Genomic DNA, 12,156 nt, shown 5'->3' with positions numbered 1-12,156 from the left:
TCTTCTTTACAATTGTCCATTGCCCCAAATAGCTAAAAGTATCCTGAGAAGAAAAAAATGAAGTTGGAGGTCTCATGCTACCTGATTTTAAGGCGTATTATGAAGCTACAGTGGTCAAAACAGCATGGAACTGGCATAAAGATAGACATACTGACCAATGGAATAGAACAGAGTGTTCAGATATAGACTCTCTCATCTATGGACAATTGATCTTTGATAAGGCAGTCAAGCCAACTCACCTGGGGCAGAACAGTCTCTTCAATAAATGGTGCCTAGAGAACTGGATATCCATATGCAAAAGAATGAAAGACGATCCATACCTCACACCCTATACAAAAATTAACTCAAAATGGATTAAAGACCTAAACATTAGATCTAAGACCATAAAACTGTTAGAAGAAAATGCAAGGAAATATCTTATAAATCTTATACTAGGAGGTGGTTTCCTAGACCTTAAACTCAAAGCATGAGCACTGAAGAAAGAAATAAATAAATGGGAATTCCTCAAAATTAAACACTTCTGTGCATCAAAGAACTTCGTCAAGAAAGTAAAAAGACAGTCTAAAAAATGGGAGACAATATTTGGAAACAATATATCAGATAAAGGTCTAGTATCCAGAATATATAAAGAGGCTATCAACCCAACAACAAAAAGACAGACAACCCAATTAAAAAATGGACAAAAGACTTGAACAGATACTTCTCAGAAGAGGAAATACAAATGGCCAAAAGGCACATGAAGAGATGCTCAACTTCCCTGGCTGTTAGGGAAATGCAAATCAAAGTCCCAATGAGATATCATCTCACACCCACCAGAATGGCCATGATCAATAAAACAGAAAACAAGTGCTGGAGAGAATGTGGAGAAAGAGGCACACTTATTCACTGTTGGTGGAAATGAATGTAATATGGTACACATCTGCTGTGGAAGGCAGTTTGGTGGTTCCTCAGGAAGCTAAATATAGAACTGCCATATGACCCGGCAATATCATTAGGTATCTACTCAGAGGACATGAGGGCAAGGACACAAACGGACATTTGCATACCAATGTTTACAGCAGCATTAATTACAATTGCGAAGAGATGGAAACAGGCAAAATGCTCATCAACAGACAAGTGGCTAAACAAATTGTGGTATATACACATGATGGAATATTATGCAGCTGTAAGACAGAATAAAGTTATGAAGTCTGTAAGAACATGGATGGACCTTAAGGATATTATGCTGAGTGAGATTAGCCAGAAACAAAAGGACAAATACTGAATGGGCTCACTGATATAAACTGACATTAGTGAATAAACTTGGAGAATTTCATTGGTAGCAGAGACCATCAGGAGATAGAAATAGAGTAAGATATTGGGTAACTGGAGCTGAAGGGATATAGATTGTGCAACAGGACTGATTGTAAAAACTCAGAAATGGATAGCACAATACTACCTAACTGTAATACAATTATGTTAAAACACGAAATGAAGCTGAATGTGAGAATGACAGAAGGAGGAGGGCTGGGGACACAAATGAAATAAAAAAGAAACATAGACGATAAAGACTGAGATGGCATAATCTGGGGGCACAAATGAAATCAGAAAGAAAGATAGGCGATAAAGACTGAGGTGATACAATCTAAGAATGTCTAGAGTGTATAATGATAGTGACTAAACGTACAAATTTAAAAAATGTTTTTGCATCAGGAAGAACAAAGGAATGTCGTTAGTGCAGGGTGTTCAAAATAGATGGTAATTAATATTTTAAAATTTTAACTTATGTGTGAGACTAAAGGAAAAAGTGTTTATTTGGCACAAAATTTATATTGTGACTAGTGCATTTCCTAATATAACGTATGTAGACAGCTTAACTGAATACCATAAGTACATGGAACCTTGAGTAGGTCAGGAGATTTTGTTGGTTTGTCCAGAGTGATGCCCTAATAAATCCCAGAGTGATTTGAACAGTGAATAAAAAAGTATTTGCAAAGTTGCTTCCAGGAACAGTGAGAAAGGGGGGAAATTCAACTCCCCCAAGTTGAATTCTTGGTATTCTCACAAGCAGTGGGGACAACCTAAGCAATAGGCTGAGCCCCCAATCTTGGGGTTTGTTCACATGAAACTTAACCCCACAAAGGATAGGTCAAGCCAACATAAAATTAGGCCTAAGAGTCACCCCCAAGAGAACCTCTTTTGTTGCTCAGATGTGGCCTGTCTCTTTAGCCAACACAACAAGCAAACTTACTGCCCTCCCCCTGGCTACGTGGGACATGACTACCAGGGGTGTGGCCCTTCCTGGCAACGTGGGTCGGAAATCCTAGAATGAGCTGAGACTCAGCATCAAGGGATTGAGAAATTAGACAAAATAAAGTGTCAATAGACGAGATATTCCAAACAGAGTTAAGAGGTCATCCTGGAGGTTATTCTTATGCATTAAACAGATATCACCTTGTTAGTCAAGATGTAATGGAGAGGCTGGAGGGAACTGCCTGAAAATGTAGAGCTGTGTTCCAGTAGCCATGTTTCTTAAAGATGATTGCATAATGATATAGCGTTCACAATATGACTGTATGATTGTGAAAACCTGTGTCTGATGCTCCTTTTATCTACCTTATCAACAGATGGGTAAAACATATGGAATAAAAATAAATGACAGGGAGAACTCAGGAATATTAAATTTAGATTTAGAGTGAATGTTAAATTTAGATTGAAATGCTAGTGATCAATGAAAGGGAGGGGTAAGGGATATGGTATGTATGAATTTTTTTCTGTTATCTTTGTATTTCTTTTTCTGAATTGCTGCAAATGTTCTAAGAAATGATCATGATGATGAATACGCAACTATGTGATGATACAGTGAATTACTGATTATTTGTGTAGAACGGAATGATCATTAAAAAAAGAACAATAGAAAGAATCAATAAAACCAAAATTTGATTCTTTGAGAAAATTAATAAAATTGATGAGCTACTAGCAAGAATGACAACGAAAAACAGAGAAAGGATGCAAATAAACAAAATCAGAAATGAGAAGGGGTGCATTACCACAGACCCTGAAGAAATAAAAGAAATCATAAGAGGATACGATGAACAGCTATACACCAACAAAGTAGAAAACTTAGATGAAACAGACAAATTCCTGGAGACACACAAATAAACTACACTGACTCAGGAAGAAACAGAAAATCTCAACAAACCAATCACAAGTAAAGAGATTTAATCAGTCATCAAAAATCTTGCTACAAAGAAAAGCCCAGGACCACATGGCTTCATAGGAGAATTTTATCAAACATTCCAAAAAGCACTAACACCAATCCGACTCAAACTTTTCCAAAAAATTGAGGAAGAAGGAACTCTACCTAATTCATTTTATGAAGCTAACATCATTTTAATCCAACACCGGGTAAAGATGCTATAAGAAAGGGAAGCTACAGGCCAATCTTCCTAACGAACATAGATGCAAAAATTCTCAATAAAATATTAGCAAATTGACTCCAACAACACATTAAAAGAATTAAACACCATGACCAAGTGGAGTTTATACCAGGAATACAAGGATGGTTCAACACAAGAAAATCAATTAATGTAATATAGCACATTAACAAATCAAATGGGAAAAATCACATGATCATCTCAATTGATGCTGAAAAACATTAGAAAAAATTCAGCATCCTTTTCTGACAAAAACACTCCAAAGACAGGACTCAAAGGTAACTACCTCAATATCATGAAGGGAATATATGAAAAACCAACAGCCAGTATCATATTCAATGGAGAGAGGCTGAAAACCTTTTCCCAAAGATCAGGAACAAGACAAGGATGCCCACTGTCACCACTATTATTCAACATTGCGCTTGAAGTTCTAGCTAGAGCAATCAGGCAGGACAAAGAAATAAAAGGCATCCAAATTGGAAAGGAAGAAATAAAACTCTCATTATTTGCAGATGATATGATACTATACTTGGAAGATCCTGAGAAATCTACAGCAAAGTTACTTGAGCTAATAAACAAATTCAGCAAGGTAGTGGGATATAAAATTAATGTTCAAAAATCAGTAACATTTCTATACACAATCAATGACCTAGCTGAGAAGTCAGTTAAGGAAAAAATTCCATTCAAAATAGCAACTAAAAGAATCAAGTATTTAGGAATGAACTTAACAAAGGGCATAAAAGACTTGTACCCAGAAAACTACATAACATTGCTAAAAGAAATCAAAGGAGATCTAAATAGGTGGAAAGATATTCCCTGCTCATGGATAGGAAGGCTAAATATAGTTAAGATGTCAATTCTCCCAAAATTGATCTACAGATTCAACACACTACCAATTAAAATTCCAACAATCTACTTTAAAGATTTGGAAACGTTAACTACCAAATTCATCTGGAAGGGAAAGAGACCCCAAATAGCTAAAAGCATCCTAAAAAAGAAGAATGAAGCAGGAGGATTAACACTCCCTGACTTTAAAACTTATTATAAAGCCACAGTGGTCCAAACAGCATGGTACTGGCACAAAGACAGAAGCACTGACCAATGGAATTGACTTGAGAGTGCAGAAATAGACCACCAAATCTATGGTGAACTGATTTTTGACAAGGCCCCCAAATCCTCTGAACTGGGACAAAATAGTCCTTTCAATAATTGGGCACAGAAGAACTAGATATCAATAGCCAAGAGAATGAAAGAGGACCCCTATCTTACACCCTACCCAAAAATGAACTCAAAGTGGATCAAACACCTAAACATAAGAACTAGCACCCTAAAGCTTCTAGAAGAAAATGTAGGGAAACATCTTCAAGACCTAGTAATAGGATGTAGCTTCCTAAACTTTACACCCAAAGCACAAGCAACACAAGAGAAAATAGATAAATGGGAACTCCTCAAAATCAACTGCTTGTGCAACTCAATAGACTTTGTCAAGAAAGTGAAGAGGCAGGGACTTTTGTCAAAAAGGTGAAGAAGCAGCCAATTCAATGGGAGAAAATATTTGGAAATCACATATCAGGCAAAGGTTTGATTTCCTGTATATACAAAGAAATCATACAACTCAACATCAAAAGAACAAACAACCCAATTATAAAATGGGCTAAAGAGGATGGGCCATAATGGCTCAACAGGCAGAGTTCTCGCCTGCCATGCTGGAGACCCAGGTTCAATTCCTGGTGCCTGCCCATGCAAAAAAAAAAAATGGCCTAAGATATGAATAGGCATTTTTCTGAAGAGTAAATACAGATGGCTCAAAAACACATGAAGAGATGCTCATTTTCACTGGCTATAAGGGAAAAGCAGATCAAGACTACAATGAGATACCACCTCACACCCATAAGAATGGCTGCTACTAAACAATCAGGAAACTATACATGTTGGAGAGGATGTGCACTACTGATGGAACCATACAATGGTGCGGCCACTGTGGAAGACTGTTTGGCAGTTCCTTAGGAAACTGAATATCAAGCTGCCCTATGACCCAGCAATAGCACTACTTGGTATACACCCAAAAGAGCTGAAAGTAACAACACAGACATGTGCACACCGATATTCATAACAGTATTATTTTCAATTGCCGAAAGATGAAAACAAACCAAATCTCCATCAACAGACGAGTGGATAACAAAATGTGGTATACACATATGATGGAATATTATGCAGCAGTAAGACAAAATGACGTCCTGAAGCGCATGACAAGATGGAGGAACCCTGAGGACATAATGCTGAGTGAAATATGAATGAGTTCTTATAAGAATTACTTCAAAGATATGATTCTTATATAAGTGTTTAAGTCCAGGGTATGGGGGAAAACTGCTATCGCATGCTATGAGCTATGTTCAAAAGGAAACCATTAGCACTACCACAGCAACAGCAGAGGTAAATAATGGTGGGTGGGACAAGAGTTAAGAGGAGGTTTAGATCTCCTATTTGGTGAGGGTGTGTTTATTGGTTTTCTGTCTCCCAGCAATGAAATTATCTAAAATTGAGAATGTTGATGGACTGTGGACTTTGGGCCCTCTACATAATGCCCAATGAATGCAGGTGGCTGAAGGATGCACTGACTGAGAAGCAGAATGGCGAACAATGGTGTATACGTATGAATGAAGGTTGTGCTGCTATGAAAAGGAACAAAGTCATGAGGCATGCAACAATGCAAACGAACATGTGGGACATTTGGTGAGAAAATTTGTTTGAGAAAAACAACAAGAATGGTATGGTCACATTTAGAAAATGCTTAAGAATACAGGGGCCTAGACTGTAAGCTTTTAGAACAGACACATTAAGTACAGAGTGGTGATTATTATTTCTGGATTTTGAGAGGCTGTTTTATATATATATACAAAACTTGATATTTAGAGATAAGAATGAAGCTGAACATATTGGGGTTAAAGTAATCCAGAATACAGGGGTAAGGGAGACAGTGTCTATATTTTAGAACCACACATACTCTTTGAAACCAATGGAAGAAAGGTTTATTTGTTCTGGAGCTGAAATCTTCTATAGTGCATAATCTAATTCAACCTATCTGTATAGCTCATTTGAACAACTGAAACACAGGAAGCCCAGAATAATCCTGTATAAGTTATTGTAATGGCTGGATATATCTAGAGTATATTAAGCAGATAATCAAAAAGTATTGGCAAAGTACCCTGAGGAAGGGGAGAAAGACTATGGAACTATTGAATCATACCATAATGGAATTCCCTGATACTGCATCAAACTTCAGGGACACCCAAATCAATAGGTCATGCCCTCGATCATGAGGCTTACTCTTCTGAAGTTTATGTAAGTAGTAGAGAAGCTTAGAGTCCCTATAGCCACGCCTAAGAGTTACTTCTGGAGGACCTCTGTTGTTGTTCAGATGTGGTCTCAGTCTCTCTAAGCCCAACTCTGCAAATGAAATCACTGCCCTCCTCCCTACATGGGACATGACATCCAGGGGTGAAAATCTCTCTGGCGATGTGGAAGAGGACTCCCAGGGATGAATCCAGACCTGGTACCATGAGATCAACAATTACATCCTGACCAAAAGGGGGAAAAAGTGAAATTAATAAAGCATCAGTGACAGAGAGTTCCAATAGAGTCAAGGGGCTACTCTGGAGGTTGCTTTTACACAAGCTTCAGGTAGACCTCGCTACCTATAATAACCTGCTAACTCCCAACCAGAACCATTCCAGCCAATCCTAAAGAACACCAAAGGCAATACATAAGATTCCAAAGGGTTCCATGCACTAGAGTAACTTTGCGGGAACCTACAACCTCCAGATGGATCCCTGGTCCAGATAAGACCCGAAACATAGCCCAGCCTCTCCAGAACATCAGGTAGTTCCATCTCCTTAGCCCATATTAGTGACAGACCCTTCCAATATGAAAGATTTAGAATTGCCATAGCCCAAACACCCCTTAAGAGAGGGATGGAAAGATCAAAGGTGATGGTGGAGTTATACATAGAAGATACGACTTAACAAATGAATATGAATGCTGAATCATTAAACTGATAGCTCCTTTAGTCTCCAGTATTTTAGAGCTGCTAAAAGTAAAAACCTAAAATTTTGGAATTGTAACCCATGTCAAACTCTGAAATATGTCCTACAACTAATTGTGCTTTGAAATTTATAGCTTTTTTGTATATATGTTATTTTTCACAAAAAAGGAAGGAAGAAAAGTCGACTGTGATAAAAAATATGTAAGTCTTCTAGCCTGCTATATTCTGGAGCAACTAGAAGGAAAAAATATGAAAGGATCGTATGGTAGCCCATGATAAACTCTGGAATCTGTCCTGTAACTACTTGTTGAAGAGTGCTTTGAAAATTATTGCTTTATTTCTTTGCTTTGTATATATGTTACATTATACAATAAAAAGTTAAAAATTTAAAAATATATTTTTTTAAATGAGAAGAGAAAGCTAGCAGATACTGCCATGTGCCTTTCCAGCTGACAGAAGTGTTCTGGATGCATCTGCCTTTCTTGAATCCAGGTATCATTCCCTAGATGGCTTAGTTTGAACATTTTCATGACCTTAGTACCGTAAATTTGCAACTTAATAAATTTCCCTTTTTAAAAGCCATTCAATTTCTGGTATGTTGCATTCTGGCAGCTCTTACAAGCTGAAACATTCAGCTTATGGATAGTAAGGCACAGGGTTGGCAATAGATATGCTAGACAAATGTCCTAAATCTGAGCTAATTACTAAATGTACAGGTCTGTATACAGGAGGTAGTTACACGGAGTCCTCCTTGTAACCATGCATTTTCCAAAAGAAAGAACACTACAGCTGTGGATCAGAGGTCTGTGTATTTATAAAAGCTACAAGCATGATTTGATCAGGGGTCTGTGTATTTATAAAAGCTACAAGCATGATTTTATACTTCCTGAGAATTACAACCAAGGGAGTTCATCAATACACATACAATATTCCTCTAGTTGTCATTGCAAAAGACTAGCCATTTTTCTACTCTAACCACCTGTTCCAACCATTAGTTAAAGCTAAATTAGATGTAAATTATTCCAAGATTTGGAAGTTTCAGAAACATCTGTATTATAGAAACTGATTACATTTGTCCATGATTATGTTTGACATAAAAATATGAATATATAAGCAGCTTCCAACTTACACAACCAGCATCTTCCAGTAATGACCAACCTCTCCTCTCTTCCTCCTCTTCCTCCTCCTCCTCCACAGAGGCAGCTGTGAGAAATGATATCCTTCCCCTACAATTCCTCCCCTCCCCAAGGTTGCCCAATTAGTGTGTCACACTCAAGCAATTTCCTTAAATTCCACTAATTTGAGATTCTTGGATTAAAAATGCTTATCTCACAAGGCATAGAAACGTACCTGTGTTTTATACAAAGTTCTTAAATTTGACTACTCTTTTCCTAAAATACAGCTGCCTTCAGAGGTATTAGAGTGCTGGTGCCAGGAGGTGGTATTAATTTCGAACAGAGAATACTTTTGTGGTATAGGGCAGAAGTATGACAAACAACAGCATGAGAATCTGGGTAAGGATATTATATGATAAGATATAGCCCGCTTATTTGACAATTTTGCCCAGGCCAGCCCTTTATCTAGAAAAAGTATAACTTGGCTTCCTGTTCTTAGATTTCTGAATGTTACTAAAATAATAGCTGTGTCAAAAGGAGGTAATGTAGTAATTATAAGCAAGACCAAGAAGAGCTATTCCATACAATATTGTTTGTATAGAAAAATCTATGCAATTTCCAAACAACCATCTTGAAACTGAGTATAATGGAAATCATTCATTTAAGTTTACTAGGAGTGCTATGCTAAGCATTTTCTCAGCAGCATCTTGTCACAAGAGCATCTTATTTCAGTCCTATGAGATATGTACTGTTCTTATCCTTATTTTACAGTAGAGAAAAGTAAAACATATCAGACTAAGTGACTACATTGAGACTACACAGCAAAAATAAATGGCACAAACTCAAAGCAGATCTGTCTAGTTCTAAATTACATATTCTTTCCACTGTGACCTATTTGAAGTGATACAAATTAACCATGTTCACTCACTCAGCAAATATATGTGTACCTGCTATATGCCAGGCACAAATTCCTCAGTTACATCAGTTAACAAAATAGAGATCCCTACCCTCACATATTTACATTCTAGCGAATATAACTGCACATCACATAAGAACATTTCAATCACCCTTGTATTCTAAGTAACTCTGTCAACCTTTTCGTATTCCTTCAACGTCAGTTTATTCTTCCAAAGGATCTTAGAGAACTGAAAGCTTTGCTTTTATTTTCCTGTGATTTCAGAGACATTCTCAAACAACAGCCTTACTTTATTTACTTCCTAGTAGTGGAATCCCCCAACAGCTTTCCTGATAATTCTGTGATAAGCCCCAAATCAATAAATGTCCATGTTCCATTACTTACTAACCTGAACTGATAAATTCTTATTCATTAGATACCTACTATCATGGAAAATTGTCATTAGAAAAAGGTAAAACCAGTAAAGAAAAAATAAGGAATACCTCCATATTTTAACTCAGAATAGAGGTATATTATTTAGCTTAATTAACTAAGACGTGTTAATCATTTACACATTCATCAAACTTGTGATTTAAACTCAAACAAGTCAGATAATAACTGTCACAGTTTTAACCACACAGGCTTTTCTTGCTAATTTTGAGACCTGGCAACTCACCTTCCCTATCAATAGAGTTGCTTAATTTTCATGCTTGCCAGTCAAATACCAATTTACTTTTGCAAAACCATAATTCATAAAGATTCTCCAATATATAATTAAATGCAAAGAAGGAAGACAACAAACAATTTTAAAGAAATTCTTTAAAGGGAGAAACAGACTTCATAGAGATCTATCATATTAAATTAGTATTAAGCATCCAGAAGAGTTAAGCTGTCAGGTTTCTCTAAAGAAAAAAAAAAGCAAATCGGTTTAACATTCAAGTTTAAAGGCATCCTTCAAATTTACTATTTTACAGTATACAAAATTTAACCTTTTTCTACAGCTAAGTTTTTGTATTTTTCTGCAGTTCCTCTACTTACACACAGTTACAGCTAAAGGCTTACATTCAGACAACAAAAGTACCTTTTATAAGGAGATGCAGAAACTAACTGGATACAAAATCCTAGAATAAAGCCATCTCACTGAGTAGATAGAGTAATTCAAAATAAAAAAAAAAACAATTATGCTAAACGAATCTTCTATATAGATTACCTGCCTCACTGACACACTCTCATCAATATTAAAATTTATCATTTTGATTGTTACATTTCAAACTTCAATGACTATATTATAAAAATGTTCCACAAATAGTAACCAGAATTATCATCACTCCTGGAAACCACTTAGATGCAAAATCCTTTTTCAAGTTGGGGGAAGGAAGGGGGTGGGGGGAGTTTGTCTTTAAAAAGTGTACCACAAGGGGGCAGTGCGACAGTGGCTCAGTGGCAGGGTTCTCGCTTGCCATGATGGGGACCGGGGTTCGATTCCTGGTGCCTGCTCATGCGGAATAAAAAAAAAGTGTACAACAAGGGTGCACGGGTAGTTCAGTGGTTAGAATGCCCGCCTTTCATGTGGGAGACCTGGGTTCGATTCCTGGACCACACACCCTGCACACACACAAAAAAAGTGCACCACAAAGCAAGTTTTAATAACCAAATTCTTCACTTCACTGTAACAACATATCACTCTATTATCAATTTTAAATGCTTTATTTGGTTTAAATAAAAGCTTTAAATTAATAGCCAGGAGGCCCATTTCTTCTTTAAAAAACTATCTCATTTAAATGTTCATAGCATATTGTCAGATGAAAAAAGTCACAAAACAATACATATGAAAGGATTCTATTTTTTTTAATGTGTATTACTGCACATTTTAATTAGCTTCCAGAAACAAGAGTGCTACCTTTCTTCAAAGTCCTTACAACATCTCTCAGGAAGAAACTCAATTACTTCAATTGAACAAGGTAGGCTAAGTAGCTATCCTAATGTTAATAAATAGCTTGAAGTTTATAGAGAATGATTTTACATTTAGGCATAAATGACATATATATGTATGCTGTGTGTGTACAGGTATAAAATGAATGTGTATATGCACAGACTATGTTTAGAGATGTATAAAATATACAAAATAGGTGATAAACAAAAGTCTGGAAAGTTATAAATAAAAAATGAACAATGATTACCTTTGGATAATATAAGTATATCTAATTTAAAGTTTCCACATTGCTATCTGTCTTTTTCCTAACTTATCTGCAACAAAGAAAGTTAAAATTTTTACTTTTATATTCCACTGAATGAATTTCAATAGCCAAACGTTTTCATAACAGTATACCATCCAAATTCCACTAAGAAACAATATTTATCAAGTTCACCACCAATTTTTAAAAACTGTCACCATTTACAAAAACTCTGGTTAACATGCTCTAAACAAAAGGAAGATATATATGTACTAATTTAATATACATGTTTTAGATATAGCAAGCCAAATTCCTTATTTACCTTCATCATACATTTCTTCTACTAAATAAGCCTCTGCTCGATCCTTCAGAGCATTCACATTGTCAGGTTCCATCTGTAAAACTTCAGAACATATTCTAATAGCTTCAACAGGCTTCTCATCCTTAAAGTAAATATAAGAAAAGTAAATCTATGGTTGCTAGTCCAAATGTTAAGCTTTTATGTTTCTGGGAA

General features: G+C 36.2%; 1 protein-coding gene across 1 annotated transcript in view; it reads right to left on the bottom strand.

Moving 5' to 3' along the window:
• Positions 1-12,156, bottom strand: part of DNAJC3 (DnaJ heat shock protein family (Hsp40) member C3) — a 116,064-nt gene that overhangs the window by 26,292 nt on the left and 77,616 nt on the right. The window contains exon 9 of the mRNA XM_077158541.1: positions 11,965-12,085. Within this exon, the coding sequence (XP_077014656.1) occupies positions 11,965-12,085 (121 nt within the window). The remainder of the gene's footprint in view (positions 1-11,964; positions 12,086-12,156) is intronic.

The sequence above is a fragment of the Tamandua tetradactyla genome, chromosome 4 (assembly GCF_023851605.1).
Source record: "Tamandua tetradactyla isolate mTamTet1 chromosome 4, mTamTet1.pri, whole genome shotgun sequence".
In the NCBI taxonomy this organism is placed as follows: Eukaryota; Metazoa; Chordata; class Mammalia; order Pilosa; family Myrmecophagidae; genus Tamandua; species Tamandua tetradactyla.
This window is presented reverse-complemented; position numbering and strand designations above follow the sequence as displayed.